The sequence below is a fragment of the Grus americana genome, chromosome 6, assembly GCF_028858705.1.
Source record: "Grus americana isolate bGruAme1 chromosome 6, bGruAme1.mat, whole genome shotgun sequence".
Lineage (NCBI taxonomy): Eukaryota > Metazoa > Chordata > Aves > Gruiformes > Gruidae > Grus > Grus americana.
Window position 1 is genome coordinate 34,941,779 of NC_072857.1, and position 23,904 is coordinate 34,965,682.

General features: G+C 39.1%; 1 protein-coding gene across 1 annotated transcript in view; it reads left to right on the top strand.

Annotated features, from left to right (window-relative positions):
* Positions 1-6,407: 6,407 nt before the first annotated feature.
* COL5A2 (collagen type V alpha 2 chain) overlaps positions 6,408-23,904 on the top strand; it is a 107,943-nt gene continuing 90,446 nt past the window's right edge. The window contains exon 1 of the mRNA XM_054829818.1: positions 6,408-6,938. Within this exon, the coding sequence (XP_054685793.1) occupies positions 6,836-6,938 (103 nt within the window). The 5' untranslated portion in view covers positions 6,408-6,835. The remainder of the gene's footprint in view (positions 6,939-23,904) is intronic.

The following is a 23,904-nucleotide window of genomic DNA, read 5'->3' on the forward strand; positions in this document are numbered from 1 at the left end:
TGTTGGAGCAATGTGGTATGTAAGACTGTATCCTGAACTTCTTACTCTTGTCATGGTTGGTAAGAATTTTGCTACAGACTTAAATGGTCTATTCGTCAGGCCTGTCTCAAGTAAATGACTCTGTTGGCTTTGGATATTCCACAGAATTAACTATAAGGCTGAAGACTAATGCTTTAAAAAAAAAAAAGTGTAATGATGGGGAAAAGAAAACAATTGGCAAGTGTATTTGCAATGCTTTGGTAAAATATTATGCAGTCTTATTTGCAACTGATGTTATGTTAGTCCATGAGACCAAAAATGTGCTCTTTTCTTACCCAAACTGAACCAATTATACAATCAGGAGAGCCGAACATAGGTTAAGGGAGCATGTTGTGATAATGTGGCTACTTTGCTTCTGGTAGTTGAAGATGTATACTCTTAGGTCCTTAGCTTGCAAATAAATACTAGTGAATATAGGGTTCCATCTACATGCACCTTGTGATAAGGGTGTGGGCAGTAAGGGTTTAATTGATCTCCACATCATCTTCCTATGTCTTCAGTGGGGTCATTAATGCTCCTTACATTTTGTGAGAATAAATCTGAATATGTGAAACCTGCAGTAATTACATCCATTTAAATAACAGCAACAGATAAAAAACTCCAATAACAATGGATAAAATAAATACATAAGATTTTAATCATGCCCTTAGTTAACACAATTTAAACTCTACATGATGGATACAGTATTTTGGTTCTTAAAGACTTGATATGTTATACTAGGACATGATGGCAAGTTACCAAAGGGCTCATTTTGTGCTTGGGGCTGCACTGAGCATATTGAAGCACTATCCAGTGGTCTGATACCTGTGACAATAAGACCAAATAGTTCTACATAGAGTTTTAGACACAGATTTTTAAATAAAGGCATGCCAGTGAAGTGAGTATAAAACAAACACTGTAGTATTCTTTTAAAACTGTGGATAAAGCTTTCAGGTGGTGGTGAAGTAACAGTGAGCCTCAAACAGCTTATAACAAATCTATTCCTAAAAAAGAAGAGGGTTGAAAATGAAATTTCAGCCAAATTCTGTTTAGAGCTCCATTGATTTCACTGATTTTGTAGGTCAGAAAAAAGATTGGAGATGTGAATCTGCTTGTTGGATAGGATTTTAACTCTACTTCTGCATGGATCTTCAGTCAATGAAACAGTACAAAGTAAACTATCTTAGGGTCCCAAGGTAAATGAATTTAATACTTAAAAAAAAAAAAGTGGAGGCCTATCATCATTTGGGGCCTATTTAAATTACAGATTAGCATTTGCCCTTGCTATTTAAATGAGTAGCTTGCTGTGACCATTTTATATTTTCACTTAATCACTTTAAGTTCTTGGGCGGACAAAAACTAGCTTGACAATGAATTTGTAATAATGAAATAACAATGCTGTTTTTCCTGTTCTAGGTGAAGAATAAGTATAATTTGCAGAAGGACTTCATGCAAGACTTTCCCTAATTATTCTTGATTTTTTGCTTAGACTAATGTTGAGTTTAATTTAATTGAGGCATTCTGAAGAAAAGGCTGCCAGTGCTAATAACCTTACTGAGCTTATTGGGTTTGGACTTGCCTATAGCAAAAGCAGATTTATGATGATTGACATAATCCAAGACCCCACACTTGCAGTTTAAAAGCAAAGTATCATTCTACTTCCCCAAATTAAAACTAACTGAAACAGCATTATAAAGTTTGAATGTAACCAAGAAAGATATATTTCCTTCCTCTTCTTCATAAGGACTTAAATTCATTTATTAAACCTTCCTACCCAAAAATCGATGGGAAAATTCTCCTGCGAATAGGCAGTAATGTTACTGATGTAATGCTGTTTACATTTCTAGCTGATACTAGGTTTTTTGGTGGATTTCTCAGAAGGAAAATCGGAGGTCTTAGGTGATGTAGTTTGGAATCTAGTCCATTTAAAGATCTGATTTAAAAGTAGTATCATGTTCCTCTGTTTATATTCTTGCCAATTTCTGTAGTTTCCTATTACATTTTCTTATTTTAAATAACAGAATTTTCTGTTCTTTTACTATGTGAAAGACCTGTATAAAACAAGAAAACTGATTCCTTATGCAGTGAAGGGTCTTAAAAGTGCAAAGTGAACAAACTTCAAAGGAAAAGAACTATTTTTCTCTCATATATTATTTTAGTCGTTTTCATTTTAATGGTCAATACTAAGAAATACGAGTAAAACATTTTATGTGGACTATATTCTTGTGAGTTAAAAATGTGGTATGTCAGTTTGCCCTTTTTTTTTTAAGCTAAATGTCTGATTGAAGAACTTATACAAGGTGGAAATTTCAAACAGCACTTACCACAGATTTAACTGCCTACATAAAATTTGATAGCAACTTTCACATTGACTTAAGCTCACTTTGGTGAAACAGCACTGCTTTTGAAAATTTGCTCATTTTTGAACAGATACTTTTTGAATTCAAGTACACCTTCTTACCAATTTCCACAATTCCACTGATTTCCTATTGCTGCTAAAAGACTGTTCCAGCATCTTATTTGTAGCAGATAGTTTGGTTATTTATATGAAAGCATTTCTGTAGGCTTGGTACAAATTAATTTAAAACAGGAGCACTGTAACATTGGTTGTAACAGTGTGAAAGGTCATTAAACTCTATTGAAGAGCGACCCTCATGGATATTGGAATTTTCATTACTCATATGTATGCATGCTCTGAAGCATCCTAAGCTAATAATGTTGGTGGTTTTTTCTGACCCACCTTGAAGATTTTGAAAGGTATAAGCCTATGAATTGTATTTTAATATATTTCTGAGTCCTCACAATTACCTAATAGTATTCCTTAGCTTCATCTGTCACTCAAAATGCTCTTTGAATTTTGAGTAACTTTGAACTTCACGTGTGATTTTTAGGTCACATAATATACAGTCCCTACTTATTGGCTTAAAACAAAGGAATGTCTATCAACAGACTGGATATTAGGGAGTATTTAGTTATATTTTTTTTTTCCAGAGTACTATATCTTGACATTTCTAAGAGGGTCCTAGCTTTGGGGCCAGCTGTCGTTCCATGAAGACTTTATCATGAAGGAGCACATACATCTTTTGTGTGAAGATTTTACTCTTGTTTTACAGCTTCCCTTCATTTGATCTAAAGATCCTTCAAACTTGAAAGCATCTGGTTGCTCTAGTGTGAAGCATGAAGCATTGGAAAGTGATCTTTTAATCATGTCACATCACTTTTTCATGTCCTGGGAGTCAGAAATCAGCTACAAATTGGTAGCTGAGACCATCCCAATTTCAAAGAATCTCCTTCTGGTAGAAAGAGACTGGTTTTGTGTCCTGTGTTTCCAGATCTATTACTCTACTGAGATGGACCAGAGAAAGAGGAGAGTATTCAGTCCTACCACTCCTGCAGTGGCTCTAAATTTGGGTTCGTTACATACTGTAAGCTTAATGTATAACAATGAGTAGATGGAATGGAATTGGTTTCAGGAGTCGGGGCCCTGGATTCTCCTCCCAAGGAATTTTCATCTTATATAAGTTTTCCTTGGCACAGAAGAGAAATGAGCTCCAAAAAGTCTGTATCTGGCTTTACTTCTACTGAATGTATGACCTTAGGCTAGTTTGCTAAATTCCACATTCCTCTGTTCTTACAGAATCCTAAAAAGTATGGAAAAAGTGGAAAATGGTTGGAGAGAAGTTGCTGCATAAATATCCAGCATTATTCTATGCAATGTTAGTTTCTCCGCTATTGAGAGGAGGAGGAGGGGGGAGGTGACACTGAGCATACTTGGAATTACTTATCTGCCCACTCTTAATTGCTTAGTCTGACTCTGTTTACAGTGGTGCTAACTAAAGAATTTCTCTCTCGTATCCAATGTGATGCTATCAGATAAGTTAGGCCCAGAAGTGAATTTGTTTAAATGAAAAATGGTAGATTTAATGACTGGTTACAATGCTTGTAATAAAATTGAAAACCTCTTTAAATGCACATCTATAATGGAAGTATTTATAAGGAAGCAGTAAGGGGATTGATTTGCTAAGCAATTTACATTGTTTTCTGTTCTCTGTTGTTCATCTGTTTCAGTTATGTGGCATAATTTGTTGGTGAGACCAAGGCAGAAATAGATTTGAAGGGCAACTTTTAGATCTTGCTGTAGGAATCTCTCCAGAGGAGACACTAGACTTGAAATGGCAGAAGGTACCTTTGAAAAATCTCTCAGACTCCTCAGAAAAAAAGTTAAATTGAAAATAGTGAAAGGTTCTTCTGATTTTTGGGGGTTTTTGCTCAATGAGCTATCAGAGGGGGGAGAAAGTCACCATAATTCTATACTGTTCTTGCTCTGATGTTTGTCTCAGAAGCTATAAGAGATAATGATTGTAAGGCTCGTTCTTGCTGCAAATACACTAGGAATTTACCAACCTGTTGCAGACTTAAGACTTTGGGAAATAAGCAGGAACACTTGGTTTCTAATTTTGAGAACACAGTTAGCAACTATAAAGGCGAGTTTTACCAGTGTGGCTGTTTCTGTGATTCTGGGGTAGAGTCTGAATTCCCTGTGGTTTCATTGTAGCTTTCCCCAGGCTGCATAGAGGACTTTCAGCTGTGAGTTCTCTGAGCACTTGTCAGCTTTATTTTAAGAAATTTCACATAAATCTCCTCCAGTTATAGCATATTGTTCAGAAACACCTGCACATCTGTTGTAATGGTTTTTCATCAATGCACAGGAGACTTTTCAAAACAATGTCCATATTCTCAGCCTTTCTCCTCTTAAATGTTAATATTTCTGTACTTAATATTGGAAGTGACAGTTTACTTCCAACTGTGGGAAACCTTGTGCAGTGTGATTATTTTCTATTGTATGTAGTGATTTTTGCATTGTGTAATTTCATGTGATGTTTTAGCAATGGCAGTGTGCAGAGTTATGGCTGTAAGCTTTTTTGTTTCTACTCATTAACTAATGTGCATATAGAACAGGGCAAATGGCAAAAGTCAGATCTGATTCTAAACTAGGTACATAATCCAAAGCACCTGATATTTCTAGCCAGCATCATGGAACATCAACTTTCCAAGGGAGGTTTCCTGGGGTCCTAAAGATAAAAGATATCTAAAAGATAGGACTTTTGAGACCAGTAAACCAGGGCAAGTACTTGTGAACCTGTCAAAACAGACTTTAACTTTTGTTTTTCCAGTTCTGAGTTTCTCAACTGATACTTACGAATGATTGATTGCTTTTCAAAATCAAATTGCAGTGGCTTGCACAGCTTCAATATTTCTATTCTTTCTCATAGTTACCACTGGAGCAATAGTGACTGAGGGATCCTACGTTCCTTCAGTGAAACCCTGTATGGGTTTGACTGCTGTGTCAAGGCTTCTTGGTGCAGGAAAGCAGGGAAATTTGATTTTGTTTCAGCATATTTTTATGTTAATCTCTGGGTTTGCTACTAGAGTAGGTTTGATGTAGCATTGCAGTGCTATACCATTTTCTGGGTTACCTTTCCTCTTCTGGGCCCGCTGCTCTTTTGAAGAGACAGAAGAAAACTTCACAAGCTTTAGGATTCTGCACCACTGAGAAGTGCTAAGTTGTGCTGTGTTAATCAGTGTTGCCAACCCGCATGAATCCAGGTGAAGAGGTTTACTTCTCACTGCATCTGCTTCAAATGGGATTGTTCTCAAGCTGAAATGGCTGAACATAGAAAACCTTCCAACAGATGGATCTGCATTTCCCTGCAGTAGATATAGGTGACCCCAGTTCTTAGCAAATTGAGGGGATTAGTGATGGAGCTCCACAGACCATAAACACTGTGGGGAGAAAAAAAATCTAGCATCCTACTCCCAGTTGCAAGTGATCCACAAAAGAGAGATTTACTTAGTGCCCATGCTAGAATACTAATTAAGGCACACTGTTAAGGGCTAAATACTAGGCTGGGGCTAAGGTGGGTTTTCAGTTGTCAGGAAACAGGGGTAGAGCGCCTCGGAGAAAAGCAGGTAATTGGATAGTTTGCATCATCATTCTGGTGTTCAACGTTTAGAACATCTTCTGGAGATTTGCTATAGTCTTCCCAACTGGTAGGGCAGTAAATACAGAGCACACTAAGCATTTAAGGAAAGATTATCCAGACCCCCTTTGGAGGGAAAATGCAGTTATTTCAGGTTCCTGAAACAAGCTGCCTTGATAGCTCTGTGGCCCCTCGCAAGGGACTGGAGTCGTGTTTGCTGATGCAGCTGCAGCAAGGCAGGGAGCAGTTATCAAGGAAGAGGAGGAAATCCTCCTCTCAGCAGGCTGGAAAGGGATCAAGTTCCTAATAAGGGAATCGGCTCCAAATGGGGCTATACCCTCCATTCCCAGGGAGTGTGGGCTGGGTGTGTTCAGAGCAGAGCTTTCTCTTCCCGACAGCTTCTTACAGAACTGTGCTTTGCTTTCTTAATTAATGGTCCTGACACAGCACATGCACTGCACAGCAGCAGGAAAACATCCTGCAAGCGTACTCGTAAAGAGAAAAGTTCAAGGAAGAGTGAAGCCAGCTCTGATTCGGTTATTTACCATCAATCAGACCGTTGCTTGGCAGGGAGTGGATGATGAGGAGCCTGAACGAGCTGAAAAGGGGCAGGAAGAGAAGTGGAGACAGCATTCTTCCTATTTAAAGCTGCATCCCCTGAAAGGAGTGTTTGCAGACTGCGCTGGAGCTGGTGCTGAAAAAAAGGGCTCGCAGACTTTGTCCTGGAACTGATGCTGAAGGGCAGAAAGACTCCCCAGCTGGCTTCATGGTGCTAAAATAACCTTACGTTTCTGCACTTTTTGCTGCCCGGGAGGATACATGTCTAATATCTAGGCATGATGGCAATCTGGGTACAAACGAGAACTTTTTTCATCCTTGCCGCTTTATTAGGGCGATTTGTAACCATAAAAGCACAAGAAGAGGAAGAATATGACGGTGGTGAGTTTCTCTCTCTCCCTCTAAAAAAAAAAAAAAAAGTACAGTAGTCTCTCCTGTTTGTATGCAGTGTGTTTATTGTGTGATTTGGGTAGTAAGTGGGAGTACAAGAGTAACGAGACGTTTATATACCGAGAAGGGGGCCGCGAGGTTCGCGCTTTGGCTTCTGACCGGGAGGCGTTTAAAGCCGGGGCTTTGCGGCGCTGGCTGCGGGCGCGGAGCGGGAGGAACGGGCAAACGCCAAGTACTGCGGGGCGCTCGGGCTCAGCCCGGCGGGGCTGGGGCGACCGGCAAGTCTGCGGCAAAAGGAGCGCTTGGGATGGGGCTGAAGGCAGGCTGCGGGGCTGGAGAGCAACCGGGCAAACCGAGCTGGGAGAAGTAAACACACAAGCCTCGCAGGGCGGAGTCGTTTGTGCTGAACTACATCTGCCTTCTCACATTCTTTGTTTTAGAGAAATACAGAAACGTGGATTTCCCTTTTTCCTTTTCTTTTGTGTGTGTGGTTTTTTTCCTTCTTTTCCTCTTCCTTTCTTTTCCTTCTCCGTCTCCTTCCCACCCTTCCCGGCTCTTGCTGGAGAGGCTGCCTGATCGCCCGGGGCAGGCTGCGATGGCACACAGCCGTCCCCCGCCCCTGGTCTCGCTTAGCGGAGCAGCGGTGGTTTGTAGCAAGCTCTCTGACGGCAGGAGGGCTGGCAAGCTGCGTACCCGACCCGTGTAACCTGAACTTTCTCAGGCTGCTTTATATCCGGTTTTATGTGATATCATTTCAATGCCTGCGAGAGAGAGATTGATGGTCAGGAGAATGCGTGGTGACTGTACGCTTTCATTAATCTGGATAGACGTCGTGCTGTATGTTGGTTTCCTGAAATGTGAGAAGACTGGTTGTGGGACAGTCTGTAGCTATTGTACTCCTTCACATACTTCTCAAGTGTAACAGGGGCTTTTCCAAATAATGCCCAACAAAGGGACTAGAATGTTACCCTACAATCCAGTTTGCAATTATCGCATATTTTCAAGAGTTTAATTTTTCTTGTGACTGAACTTCTCTGGTAATACGCTGTGTTGCAGAAGTGAGGAGGAGTCAAAGCCTGATGAATAAAACAGTGCGATAAGTCTGAAACTTTTGTTCTGCAAAGCAAAATGAGACTGTCCTGACTATGCACAGCTGTGTAAGAAGTCCCATAGAGGGGGCACTTTGTGTAATCTTGGGAGTATAATTCATGTATTTGCCATAAAGGAAGCCATATATTATGTGGTTTTCAGTTACACGTAATACAAGAAAACACTTGTGAAAATATTGACTTCATTTTTTTAGTATCCATTTAGTAAAAATGATAGCTTTTTTTTTCTGGAGAAAAAAAATGCAATTTTTATGTGAGGTTTCTGTGTGGTTATTACATGTAATTTACCAGTTTGTTGCTATTATGGAAATTTTGGGATGAGCCAGTAATGTAGAAATACCTTCTGGGATGTACTTCCCATACACTGACGACTGAGGAAACTGAGAGGTACATGGTAAGTCAGAGAGCAAAATATGTTGTAATAAATTAGTGACATCTGTTTGCACTTCACTTATTCATCTTCCTGTTTGAGAATGTAATAGCTTTTGTCTACCATACATACAAGGAAGCTCCTTCTCCAATGTTCATTATGTTAAAAGAAAAAAAAACCAAACCCAAAAACTATTTAAGCGTGTTATGAGGGATGGTGCACAGTGAGGAAGAAGAGGGGGTACATCCTACACATAGGTCTGGTTTAATTGCATAAACAAGGGGGTTCAGTTTTTATTTCGGTCCTGATTGAAGCCCACAAATACTGCAGAATAAGCAGATTTTTACCCTTAGTTTGTCTTGGTCTAGTACTTCTGCAGAGGTCTAGCATCAGTGGACATTGTATTGTACTGCAGGTGATTTTGTCTATGCAGCTGCTTCACTTCTCCCCATTCATTTGGTCAAATGTGCTACTTGAATATGGGTGCTGTGGTAAACAAATATTGGTGGTATCTGAGGAGGCAAGGAAGGCACTTCAGGAAGCTTAGATTAGAAAAAAAAAAATTAAACTTTCAGAAAGTACGTAAAACAGTGTTTTACCAGTCATTTTTCATGCTGATCCTAGAAAAATTAGAAGGGTTAAACCCTGGTTGTCAACCTCAACCACAGTGGAAGAAAGAAATAGCTTTTGCAGAAGTATGTTACAGAATTTATCGTGATAAGGGTGAATGATATTGATAGGTAAGTTGAATATAATAAAGCAGGTAAAATGGCTTACAAAATAATGAAGGAACTGTAATGCTTCTTCAAATCAAACATGCTACTTTTTTTTGGACTCTTACTGTTGCTTTGCTTTTAAGTAATGCCAGTTTCTGTATTCATTTTTTTTTCTATTGGAACCATTGCAGATTGATCTGTTTTACTCAGGAACACTTGGCTGGTAGTACTATATAGTACACTCAAAATACACGTAAAAGCATGAAAAACAGACACTTTCAAACCTAGTACAGCAAAATTGGTCGTTATGAGACTAGCTGTTTTAAATGTTCCTATTGAAGTTATTCAGAAATGAAGTCTGCACTGCAAAATCCTAGAAGGACTAGAAGTTCCTGCTTTTAATTTCTACGTAGGGGCCCAAACTAGTTCAGAAATGTGGTAGGGCCAAAACGTGCCCAGGAGATGGCTGAAATTATGTGCTGTTTAAGCACTGAATACTTGGAAGCTCTGAACCTTTGGTGTAGGGATTTCCATACGCTGTATAATCTTTCCTTAGGACTTGGGATAGAGGAAACCACTAGCAGAAGCAGTGCATGCTTCTGGGATCCTTTTCCATCTACTTCTGAGTGTAAATGCAATTGCTTTCTTCAAAAAAGTAATTTAAGAAAACTAGAAACACACCTTCAGTGGAAAATCTCTTCGTAAACTTGAATCAGAGCTGAAATTGTGGGAATAACCTCCTTCAAGAGGATTTGCCTGCGCAAATGCCACGTGGGCATGGCAGTGATGATCTGTTACCGCCATCTCCCGTATTTCTCACTGCAATCCTATACTTGCCTTTAGGTTCTCATCAGTTTCTGCAACACACCCATGTCTGTGAATTTTGTGGTAATTTATTCTTCCCTGTCCTACTCTTTTGGTGTCAGCCCTCCTTCAGCTGAGAACAATGCGAGCCCTGGTATTGATTTAAAAGTATCTAATTTGCCTTGTTCAACAGTGTGAGCTAGCAAAAACAAACAATGGTCATTCCATTTGAATTCATGATTCTCTTTGCCTTCTTTGAATTCTTGAGGTCTTTCACTTTGTCTGGAAGCTGTGAAAAGGAGAGAGGAGAATGGACTGGCCTTAATGGAGAGACAAACAGCTCAGCTGGTTGAATGGGGGTTACTAAATGTGTTCATTATCCCCTCACTGATATTAGAGGCGTTATCTTTAGGGAGACAGGAGGTTACTGTGTTGCACAGTCTCATCACTGACGCAAGCGTTGGGAATATGATGGCAAGGGAAAGTCTGCTGTGGCTATGAGAAGGTAAGAGAGTTACTGAGCATTCATGCCAGATGCTTCTTTGCTTTTTATGGGTCTTTCATCTTTGTAAAGAGTCCTCAAAGCTCCTAAGGAGAATGATATGAAGGGGGGGGTAATTCTCTGTCTTGCTAATTTTCACAATTTTAGTGAGAATCATATGACACTTAGAATCATAGAATCATTTAGGTTGGAAAAGACCATCAAGATCATCAAGTCCAACTGTTAACCTAGCGCTGCCAAGTCCACCACTAAACCATGTCCCTAAGCACAGCATCTACGTGTGTTTTAAATACCTCCAGGGATGGGGACTCAACCACTTCCTGGGCAGACTGTTCCAATGCTTCAACCCTTTTGGTGAAGAAATTTTTCCTAATATCCAATCTAAACCTCCCCTGGTGCAACTTGAGGCCATTTCCTCTTGTCCTATCACTTGTTACTTGGGAGAAGAGACTGACACCCACCTGGTACAACCTCCTTTCAGGTAGTTGTAGACAGCAATAAGGTCTCCCCTCAGCCTCCTTTTCTCCAGGCTAAACATATGTGTACCTCTGCTTTCTTAGGGAGAAAGCATGCTTGTGTAGGTGTCTATGTTTGTGGGTCTAATCATAGCAAATAACTTGAAAACAGAAGTGATTATAGCTGTAAACAAGCAGAAAATGAGAATCCATTATTTATTAAAAAAAAAAGTCACAGTTCTTTGGGGACTGACTCATGACATCTGAATATTTGTGGTTGGCTTCCCTGCCTGTAAAAGTGTGGGAAGGAGACTCTACACAGAAATTTCCACAAGAAGATTCCTCCTGCTCAGGCCGAGCAAACATTTGCTCAAAGTTATGGAATATATAAAATTGAGGGTCATGTTAAGCTATCCACGTTAGCTTGGTTTTTTTAGAAAACACTGTATAGTTGAAGAATAATTGCGTGCTTTAGTTGTTAGTGGAGGCATTTTTTTGCCACAATGTTTACAAATATAGATTATTGCCATAGAAACCAAATGGTCACTTCATGCTCCCATTCATGTTTTGGCACGCTCACACTTCATTTCTTGAAGTCCTTTTCTCTTTGCAATTTGTTTCAATGTGATAACATTCTATCGGGTTGATTTCATGTAAAACATTGCAGGACTGGTCCTGTTTAACAATAGCATACATTAGCATAAAAATAAGTCTTTTTCAATTATTTATTATAAATTTACATAAGAAACCTCGCTTAGGAACAGCACCTGGAGTTTAAGTGCTATTTAATATTTCTATGTGGGTTAACTGGAAGTTACATGATTTTTCTGTGGTTAGAATTAGAACTGGTCACCCTCATTACATTACTTAGGTTTTGGTGTTTTGTGAGAAGAGAAGCACGGGGATTCTTGGTGTACGTGTGGGGAAACAGAAACTCTGAAGGCAGACCTTTCATGCAACGCTATGATCCTTTAAAACAAATGAGCAGATGTTCATGGCCTGTGTGCAACTATTTTTCCATATACAGAGAAAGGCAATGAACTCGGTGCCAAAAAATAATAAATTATTAATAAGAAATAGTTGAAATTCCAGCTGGAGGCATGTGATCTATCCTTATATGTACACTGATTGTTTCACCAATGTTTGTCTTTGTGACCCTGCACATTTTTGTGTGTAAAGTCCTGATGATATAATTTTTTTTCTCAAAAATTCTTCTTAGAGTAAATCAAAGTTCCAATCCAATGGACTCTCAGTTGGGGCAGGGAGAAGAGATTGGGCTTGTACCTTGATGTATTTTATAGACAAAATAATCTGTTCTTAATCTAATGCACAGGGCAAAAACAAGTATCCTTTAGTGTAAAATGAATAAATTAATCAGATTACCTTGGAATTTCAGTTTTTGACAAAGACTTCTTGGAGTCTGAACTTTCAGAGCGCGAGGAAGGCTTGTACTTGCTGCCCGAAATCTCAAACTGCAACAGACCAACCTTGTTAAAATGCCCTTCGAAAGCCCTGGTGAGACTGTCACGTGCAGAAGGTCAGGTATAATTTGAACTGGAATGTGTGGTGCATTAATTCAAAGCATAATGAGAAGGGAATGAGGAAAATGTGTTTCTTTGAGTGGTATAAAATAAGTCGTCTTAAGTTATTCAAGAAATCAGGTACCATCAAGCTGGAGAAAAATGGCTTATAAGTCACGTAACACTGAGGATGAGAGGTACCTCAGAAGTGACATCGTGTACTGTTTACATCTGTAATATAATCAATACATTATGCGTGTACAAATTGTACCTTTACTCCACAGTTTTTGTCACAGATTGCGTTCTATGATTTATCCTTTTCCTGACTTAAATTCCAAGAAATTTGTAGAGTTAGTGCTGTTACTGAACTACCAGAAAGGATAAAAAGTTATACTGTCTATAGGAAATGGCGCAACAATTCGTTCATGTAAATTCTTGTTTTATAGGTTGATTTGTGGTTATGAAAACAATAGCATGCAGGAAGGTTTGGATGCTGATAAGCCCTTGGTGCTGTGGTAATTAAAATATCCAAACTGTTACTTACAATTATCTTTTCGTAGTAAGCAACATACATTTTTTCATAGCCTGCTGTGCTGTCTTCTATTCTTGTTGTGAGAAACAATTCCATTATTCCACTATCCCACCTGTGTTTGCTGCGGAAAGGTCATGTGTTATATAAGCACAAAGACTAAGAATGATTGTCAGAGGGCTAGGGGTGGGATGCTCTCTGTACAGGGAACCTTTATTCATGCAGACCTTTGGGATTCTGTTTTTATTAGCTGCTGAAGATAGGTCTTGTCTTTGGAGAGCAGGTCTAAGGTTGTTCCTTGGCCATGCTGCTGCCAGCTGAAACTCAATTGGAGTTTTGGAGAATTTGTATTTTTCTGTAGCTCCATGTAAATAGCACAGTTGGGAGAATGATATAATGGAGTTGTTTTTATACTGAAAAACTTCCACAGTGTTTTCTGTCTTCACTAGTTTTCATTTATAGTCTTTGGACTATGTAATGGTAGCATGGGAGGACTAAAGAATTGATTTGAATCTCGGTGCCCCTGTTCTTTGGATAATGTGGCTGAATAGAAACACAAGCAGCGATTCTGATACTGATGGCAGGAATTCAGAGTTTTGGACATGAACTCATTTAGAGTAGGAACAGAAGAGTAAACTGTCTCACTGAGTTCCCTGTTGTGCAGTAGATGTCTGGCTGAGAAGGTCCGTGCAATATCTTCTCCAAATACTCTTCGGTCATTAAATGCTTGCCAGCATCCTTCAGCAAGCTGACCATCTGAAGTGAAAGATTAAAGGCACAATGGCAGTGTAGTGCAGGAGGAGATTAAGGGAGATAAAAGGTATCATCATGAGTCTGTCCTGGCCCAATTACTCTGAGATTAATATTGCATGTTAAAATGGTAATGAAAATACAGGCTAAAAGCCAGGAATAAACTCATTTGAGAAGAACTGTCACCTATCCCTGGATAGCTGTATTACCACAGGTAACCTCAGAGGTTATGCTGAGGGCTTTGTTTAAAGCAGTCCTCTCTTCCAAGAAATCACAGAAGACTTTGATATTTAATCACTTTCTAGGCTGAAGTCTTATGTCTCCTGTCCTGTTAAATATCCCAGGAAGTCAAGAAAAAATATTTCAGGAAAAAATTAAAGCAGAAGCAGTGAACAGAAGCTGTGCTTGCTTGCTTGCCTGTTTTCCACTCTGCTTTTCACAAATATTTTCTTTACAGGGTTCAACCAAATCTTTTGATCTAATGAAAACATGATGCAATGCTATTGTGATTGCTATCCCATGATAATTATTTTGTCTCGTTTTTTGTCTATCTTGAAGTGGTTTTTTCCCTTAGCTGCAGTGTCTTAAGTTTTCCAAATACTGAACCTCACATGTTCAGTGGTTGAATAACATCCCACGGTACATTGTTGAGATAAAGAATTGAAATCTCACTGACAAGAAGAACTTTCTTTAGACTAGGATATATGATTAGGTTTATTAGGCATGAGGGCAAATTAGCCATCTTTAAGCCTTCAGTGTTATTTCAGAGAAATCAAGCTACGTTGAATTATGAATGTTCAGTTGACCCAAATTTTGAATTGTCTATGTCCCTTAAGGGAGACCTTTGGCATCATTCATTGTGTGTACTGTTGAATTATAATTTACACGGCTATTGTTAAAGGGTGTCATGATTTAACCCGGCCAGCGGCTAAAACAACCACACAGCCGTTTGCTCACTCCCCCCGCTCAGTGGGATGGGGGAATCAAAAGTGTAAAGTAAAATCCATGGGTTGAGATAAAGACAGTTTAATAGGACAGAAAAAGAAGATAATAATAGAATATACAAAACAAGTGATGCACAGCGCAATTGCTCACCACCTGAAACCAACGCTCAGCTAGTTCCTGAGCCATGTTGCCTCCCAGCCCACCCCACAGTTCTATACTGAGCATGACATCGTATGGTATGGAATATCCCTTTGGCCAGTTGGGGTCAGCTGTCCTGGCCGTGTCCTCTCCCAGCTTCTTGGGTACCCCCCACCTTCTTGCTGGCAGGGCAGTATGAGAAGCTGAAAAGTCCTTGACTGCTTGGCAACAACTAAAATATCAGTATATTATCAACATTATTCTCATCCTAAATTCAAACCACAGCACTATACCAGCTGCTAGAAAGAAAATTAACTCTATCCTTGCTGAAACCAGGACACAGGGGAAAGACATTGCAGAGTTCCGCCACCAATAATTTTAAAATTTTAAAAGAAATTCATGTGTGTTTGTAACTTACTGCATGTTAAATTTTAGAGTAGTGTAATATATAGTGTGTTAGAGATATGTAGTGCATTTTATATATATGTATATATATAAAGTGTGATGTTGTAAGACATCAGACATTCCCACTGTATGGGAACGACATTGCAAGGCAGACTCATCTTGCTGGTGAAAGTAGTGAAGGATGATTTCCAGATGTTTAAATGCTTGCTTTGGCAAGAGTCAAAAAGTACTGGAACATGCGTTGGCAACAAAGGAAGGGAAGAAGCTGATGTAAGAGACATCAAGCCTGGCGAGAAGCAGAGCATGGAAAATGGAGCCATGTGGGGAAGGAAGAGCCAAAATGACAGTATGGCTGCTGTGACAGCACTGAATATTGGAATTATCATAATGGCTGGCAGAGTGCTGAAAACCTACTTCAAAAACTAGGACTGAGGTTAGACAAGTTGTCCTTTACCTGTTTGGGGTTTGTTTCTTTCTTTCTTCTGGGTGAAACGTTTGCTGTAGTGACAGAAAATTTTACCTAAACCTGGATACTGAGATTGAGGAGCTTGGGCATGCTTTGATTTTATGTTGTTACTGTAAAGCGCAGGACCTTCCTGTGAATTTGTGCAGTGCTGAGCACAAAGCATCCTTGATCTCAAATGAAGCTTTAGGGCACTACTATAATACATACTGAGTCATTGTGCTAATAATATATTTCTTGAATTGCATGGATTTTCACGTTGAATAGCTGACTAGTTTCAGAAGTGGAATCTGGCTCCTCAGCAAAGACATCTCTAGACAGTGAATCACAAACTGTTGCTTCCTGTAAGGTTTCAGTATGTGCACCTCTGTGTGGAGTTGGCCATCCTTTTAGTGTACTAAAACTCTGCAGCTTTACCACATGGTATCAAAACCTTCACAGTTCTTGGAGGGTTTTTTTTTTTTTTTAGTTTTTTGGGAGGACTGGGTGGGATGAGTTAAATCTTGGATCTCTTCAGGCTGTATATGTTTGCCATTACGAAGAATGCCAGGGCCAACCAATGTGAATTGCACTGCTCTAATTTTTATTAGCGATATCTTTCTAATGGGTTTAAAATTGAGGGTATAGAGCACTTAGTTCTTTGGGAGGGTTTTGTTGTTGCATTTTGTTGTGTGGGTGGTTTTGGGTTTGTTTGGGGTTTTTTTTGGTTTTTTTTTTTTTTTCCCCCAGCTGTTCTCTGTTTCTTTGAGCCTTCTTGGGTTTCCTAGGAAATCTCTTCAGGCTGGAATTTGTCTATTTTACAGACACTGTGTAAGATAGGCAGTTTATTTTGTCGTGTTTGAATGTAACGAACACAGAAAATAAATATCTGTTGATTTAAATCTCCCATTCAGGAGAGTACTTTAGAGCCTAAGTTGAAGCACGTGAATAGCCTTATTTCTTGTAATGAGGTGGCTTATACCAAGTTTGTTTGCTCCTTAATGAATGAAAACTTTAAGTATTTCAGTTTTTCATTTAAAAGAGGGCAACAAACATCAGGATCTATTAATCTGAAGTAAGAATTAATTAGGAAAAATGACATAGTAGAGAGTTACTTGTAATAAAACAGTAGTTATCTTAGAAATCTTTTATCAATTTTGCTGAAAAATGTTAAGTGCACATAGAGATTATTTTTGTATGAGCAGTATTTTAAAAATCTATTATCACTGGCATATTAGAGCTATGCAAACTTTTTGTAATCATCCCCCAGATTAAGCCATGCTGAATTTTGCTATCTTTTTGCACAAATGAATGTGATTTTGGCTGAAGGTTGTTTCCAGTTGTGACTAAATGTCAGCACATAAACACAGCCCAGTTTCTGGTTTCGGGGAAGTCAAGGGAATCTCAGTGGCTTTGTTTTGAGTTTGTGCTGTGCTCAGATCTGACCCAGAAAAGGTCCTTGCATCATCTCAGTACAGAAGAACATGCAAGTTAAGGCTTTCAGGATTCTAAAGATGATCTGTGTGCTTAGTATGATAGACAAACTCCTGGTAAATTTTACGTGGAGCTACAAAATGTTCAGTAAAGGCTTAAGTTTGGGATGGATTTAAGCATGCCTAATCTGGATAGTGACTTGGATAGTGATAGCCTAATCTGAAGCACTGCCTGGAAGAATGCTTCAGGAGCCGTAGGCTGGAGCGATGGTAGTAGGAGGGAATGTGACTGTGCCCAGAAAGGGGAGACTCCTACTGTCCTGTCTTCTAACAGGACACAGCTGTGGCTTATTCCAAGTGCTATAAATGCAGTGAGTGTTGACTCAGTGCCATGAGAAGAAAATTTCTGGTGTGATAGTTCCCTGCCTTTCTCTTACTGGGACAGGAATCACAGCTGAGCAATTCATGACACGCATACGATTGCAAAATGCCACGTGAGAGAGCAAGATCCTGTTGCTCTTCTTTGTGTCTGCATCAAACGTCCCTGTTTTCAAAGCCCATTGGTACTACTTGGCAAGTAGAATTTCCTTCAGAAAAGGAGTAAGACATTCTGCTTGTTCTGCTTTTTTTTTTTTTTTAAAGTCTACTTATCCCATAGGTTAAATGTTTAAACATCTGAAAAAATGAGTCTAAAAATATAGCTAAAATACATGACTGCTTTTGAGATAAAGCTGGTCTATGGGCTGAAATATAATGAGTTGAAGTGAAAGCATGCGCTGTTGGATAGTCTTGTTATCCAGACTTACTAGCCAGCGATACTCAAATTAGGTGGGACAGTCTTAGGATCCAAGAGTGTATAGCTTCATCAAAGTTACTTAAGGGCTTTGTTCTTGGAGAGAGCTGAGATGCTATGCAGCAGTTACTGTAATGAATTACAGTGTAAGTACAGGCTGTCTTGAGCCCATGTGTAAAAGCCATTCTCCAGTTTGTCCTTTCATTTCCACCCTCGCACAAGAAAACAGGCATGGTTTTAATGGATCCCTGTTATCTTCCACTATAATCATATAAAACTGAATCTGGTTAGGATTAATGGAGTGGTTCATCTTCTGACTTTCAGCTTTTTACTTTGAAACTATATGTTTGGGACTGGTTTAGCAAAAGGGTACACTTTTACTAAAGCTAGTTTCCAATGATTGTTTTTAGAACTACCAGCTTATACTTCTGGTCACAAAAAAATTAGATATTAGAATGATTTTTTTTTTCCCTCTGAATTGGATTTTATTTCCTTATAAGATGGCTAAATTAACTCTCTTCATCTTATTCTTGCAAGTGTGTGTGTGCTCTTTTTTAATCTCTTCCCTTGTGGAAGCTGAAAGACTGAAATTCCTCCTTGAAGTTTGCAACACTTAGGAAATTCTAAGTAATTTGTTTATAAAGTGTAATGCAGTTCACAATGAAATGTAAATACCAGGACTCTGATACTCCTGCTTTTGCAGATAACATTGACTTATAACTGTTTATTAAAATGGTAGAACGAGGACATTTTGCCATAGTCAGGCAAGCTGTTTTGATATCTAACAAACTGTGAAGTTTGAGGCTAGATCTTGCTTAGGCCTGGTTCTTGTACTACTTGTCTCAGTAGGTAGGTGAGGGGTTTTTTTTTTCCAGGGGTGGTGGTGGTGTCATTTGTTGTGTTTTTTTTCTTTTTTTTCTTTTCTTCTCTTCTCCCTGGAGTTATCTAGTATAAGATGCTTCTCTTGCCCCTTTGTGTGTCCTGTAAAAGCAACGCTTCTAGTACTGCTAGCCTTGCTCTGAGAAGACAACAAATGGTATCACATACCTCTGGTTAAGGCAAATTTAATGAGAGAAATTGCATATGGTTCTAGCTGACAATAGCCTCTGTCACACTGAAAAACAGCTAATATCTTCAGTTTGATTAGGAATAGCAAAGTCATTTTTTCAGGAATGCAGATATTAAAAAGAAAAAGTAACTGCTGTGTAACCTGTAGGTCATTACAGATGCTATACGATTACAGCAATTATATGAATAATTTTTGTGCAATGCAGCACAATCTCTTCAGGCATCTGAAATGTTTCTTTCAAGTCTTAATGAACCAAACATATCCCCGATCCTAAGGATGATGCAAGCGTCTGCCATTCTTCACGTATAGCTCTGCTATACATTTTTGTAGCCCAGTAGTAGATTTGGGACTGGGAGAAATTGCAGAGCTAGCCATTATCCCTACTGACAGATGTGCTACTCAAGAACACAAAGTATTTCCTCAAAATTCCTTTTTCCTCTGTTCTAGCTTACTCTAGTTTTCTTGAGGTTTTTTCTTTTTTTTTCTTTTTTTTTCCTGTCCTGTGGGAAACATGTAGGAGCCTGCTACCACACTGCTCTGGTTTTGGAAATGGAATTGTCTTCATGCAAAGTGCCTGAAGGGCAATGTTTTTCTTTCAGTCCAACTAAATGCAAAGTGAGTTTTCCAGCACCAGTGTTAATACACTCACTGCTGTATTATGAAGAGTCTGACATGCTTGTAAAATTAAGGTTTTTGTAGCCTGTGAAATTTCTGGTGTGTCATATGCTATTACAGCTCAAGTCATACGTTGCACCAGCACTTTAGATGGTGCTTACTCAGAGAAGCTTTCTGCAGAAAGAAATGTGAGTAGTGTGTATGCTAACATGTACTGTTTGGTCTGGGCATGAATATCCCTTATCTAGTAAAAAGGAGAGATTGAGTGAATCCTTGAACAGGCTGGTATATATGTTACTCAAGCTGCATAAGAATATTAAGAAGAACAGAACAGAGAGTAGAAAAAGCTTAAAATATATTACAACTGCCTTTGACCCAAAATGACTTTGTGTTTTTGATTAAGGAGTGTTGTCTCTGAGTTGTCATACATTTGAATTATCTATTTTTATAACATGTGAATAGTCTAGCAATTACCTGAAATTAATTAGTTGTTGGTTGTGTAGGAAAGTTTTCCACTCAGGTTAAGGTGTTACCTACATTCATAAGAAATTAATATTAAAAAAGATAATCCTAGGACTTAAGGTGCTTAAGGTCCAATTCAAAGGGAATAAGTTTCTAAAGCAAGTTTTGGAGCCTAGGTGAAGCATAGCCTAGCTCCTGTGCAATGCACCTCTGAGTCAGTATTGCACTCTTCTGATCTGTGCAACTTGGCACTAACATTTCAAGGCAGCGATAACGTTTTTTGTTCTTCAAGCACTGATACAGTTTTAAAACAGGAAATAGAAAGTTGAAGAGAAATTTTTCTCAAGATCAATTAAAGTGCGTCATTAATAATGTTTTAATATTCCTGTATCAGGTGGACTTTGAAAAGGACTCTGTTTCTGGATTGAGAGTATCATATAGCTACATCATAGTAAAATGGCATCCTCTTCCAAACCAGTCTACATACTAATGTGTTATGCCGAAATTCTTCATGTGTTAAGGATGTTGCACTGCTCATAGTTAGGGAAATGGAAACACAGAGTGATGAGACATCTATTTCCAGCTGTCTGCTGGTTCTGAATATTCCCTTTGGATACTGACAGGGAACGCTCAGTAGCAAAGGCCCTCCCTACACATTTATTCACACAGTGACCACCTTCTGGGTAAGGGTGTTTCTCAGTGAGCTCGAGACACCAGCTTTGTCAGTTGCAGGAGGATGTCTTGCAAAAGACCGTTACACATTTTTGTATGCTGTCCTGTTCAGAAGAAGATGCTTCTTTTACCAGAGAGATGATTTACATGGATACTGTTCTGTTCTTTCATTGTTTCTTACCAGATGTGCATCTGGGATTTAATTTATTGCCCTTGAGATATTCTGAAGAGTAATTATGTTCTTCAACGAAGCAATCGCAGGCTTCGTACATTACCAGTTGGCTCTTCTGCCTCTGTGCCCGATCACTGGGCTCCTCAGGGTGTACTCTTTTTGGAGAGAGCTTGCCAGTAATGAATGAAGCCTATTTTCCATATTGACCTCAAACTGTACATAATTATGTAAATCCAGTCAACCATAACAATGAGGTACACGTAGAAAATATACTTCATAGAGGGATTTTATAGAGCTTACAGTGCACTTAAGTTGAAATTACATAGCTATTTATGGGAAACGTATGGTTAGTTATGCCCTCCGCTGCGCCTTCCCTCAATTCTGCACCACGAAAGAAACACATTTTCTGTATCAGCACTGCTGTGAGGTTGGCTCCTTCCATATTTTGGCTAGAAACAATATTATTGAACAATAGGAATGGCTTTATGTCATTCTTTAATACCTTTACAATAATGTTCATTTCCTAGTTATAGGAATTTTAGCACAAAGTGAATTTATTCTTTGATATTTTTAGTTCAATCAATCAAGAAATTAATTGCTCATATAAACATCTCCTGCCTGCTCCAGGTATGATTGTGAGCCTGTTACTCAGCCCTCAGTTAAGGGCAGGGCATTAGGAGGCTTCAGAGGGTGCAGCTTATCTCCAAAGTATGAGTAGGATGATGGAGGGAGCTTACTCTGGCAATGTGACATTTACTTAGGGCAGTGGAGCAGGATTTGGACTTGCGTTTGACAGGACAGCCCTGCTGCTCCCTTCTTAGGGTGAGAAACACATTTTGCGCAGGGAATTCACTTTCATTTGACTAAGACGTTGAATTTCTTCATTTCACATGCCAGTTTTCTTTGCTCCAAGCAAGATGAACAGTGACCATTGTGTTCCTGCTCCTTCCTTGCACCCTGCCTGGCCTCAACTCCCTCTCTAGTAGTCACCATCTAGCAAATTGGGAATTCCCAAATTTTAACTTCTCATTTGCTCCAAAATGCTTTTCATTGTAGGTGAATTACTTCGAGCGTTAAAAGGGAGAAATGATTTATTTAATATATACCGATTTCCATTTGTGAAACAATTAGAAAACTGATAATTGATCGATGGTCCTAATTATGATTCTGAGTTGATTTCTACATTGGAAAATTTGAATAAAAATGCCCATTTTTCTTGTTATCCTTGATAGATTAGCATAAAAGTAAACAAAGTGATTAATTTCAAATGAATGTTCCAAACAGTGGAATTTTATTCTCGCAACTAAGCTGATTGTGAAATGGAAACTTAACTACGTTTGATTCCTGTACAACTCGTAACCTCAGATACATTGCATGTAGTGGAAGTACTTTTCATGCATTAGGCATTGAAATAGCTGGAGGGAGAGACACCTGTGCAGATTTTGTGTATAACTGAGATGATAAATGCTTCATTTGAACGTGATATTAACAGGTTTATTTGCACAAGAAAAATTTTGGCTGAGAAAATGAGGACTGAAACATACCCTTTATTTTTTTTTTTTTAAATGCAGCTCCTGGGAGGTTCCCATGTTTTATTTTTCCTTTGATCCGCAGTATGTAATGTAAGTTCAGAGCTGGGAATGGTCTTAGGAAAATTGCTTGGAAATCAAAATCCCTTGCACCTGAAGAGGTTATACCTGGAGTCAGTGCTGAGACCTAGGAGCAGTTACTGATCCAGGGGTGACATCCAGGCTGCTGCTGTGTCTAACGAGCCTGCTCTGTTCTTTTAGGCTGATACCTTTAAACGCTAAGTGGGTCTTTGTTATTTCTGAAATCAGCACAGTGAAATGAAGGCAAGCCACTGTTTATTTACTTCAGCTTTCATGAAGGAGGCCTATCCCAGGCTCTAGGCAACCTGCCATCAATTATCCACACAATTCATAACAATAAAAGCAAAAAAGCAGCAAACCATACCCATGTTTGCCAATTGCCTTAGCTTAGGGGAAATGAAATCATCCAGCCCCTCACGTTCCCTTAGGCCCTGCAACTCAGTCCCTATCAAACATTTGTTCCAGAAACAAACTAGGTCTCTGTTGGAGTTAAAAATGTACATGTTAATATATTCCAATGGATTATGAAATTTCCTAGCTTAGAAAGCTGGCTATGCCAAGCTCGTCTTCTATAGACTATAATTTCCTTTCTAAAGAGAGAAGCAGCATCTGGACCTACTCAGTCCCCAGTGCAGTATTCCTCCTCCACGTCAGCAAGCTAGAGCTCCAGTGCAACTGGCCAGGGTCAGCTGTGGACTGCTTGGAATCTTATTAAACAAGCCTGGAGTTTTGGATCTGGACCAAACCCCCAGAACTGAACACGCTGGGACATTTGAAAAGTCCTGTTTCTAAACCAGAACTTAGTTGCAAAAGGTCACTGATGCAGGCTGCAGACGTTTCCCTGTGTACTCTGAGTCTCAGACCTCGAGTGCTTAACTGTCTCCCAGCATAGCTAGGATTAAAAACCCAATAAATGGAGGGGTCTGCTTTCATTCATCTGTGCAACGGACAAGGGAAATAGGCTATGTTTAACTTTCTGAGATCAGAATTGAACTGGCAGTTTAGGATTATCTCAGCTTACTTAGAAAAAATTGTTTAAAACTTAGATTCTCAGCCACTGTCCTTTGGTAGAAATTTTCCAGTAATTAAACTTCTATCAAAGGCCATATTTGAATTCTGATGATATAAAATGATAATTTATTTGGGATGATTGGTAGGTTATTAATTTGAGGGAGAGAATGGTGTGAATTTCAGTCCTGGTTCTGTCTCCCTGGTTCTTTCTAGACTACTATTCTTCTGACTTTGTTAAGAGAAAATACGGGAACATTATTCTTGGCACTAGACTAACCCAAGGATTGTTGGCTACTGACATGATAGGGTAGATAGAGATATAAAAATGGGACTCTTGGTGCACGTTAATCAGGAAGATTGGAACAAGATGCTTCCAGTGGAGAGAAGTTTTCTCCTGACCTTATTCTCTTAAAAAAACCCCAAACCAACAACCAA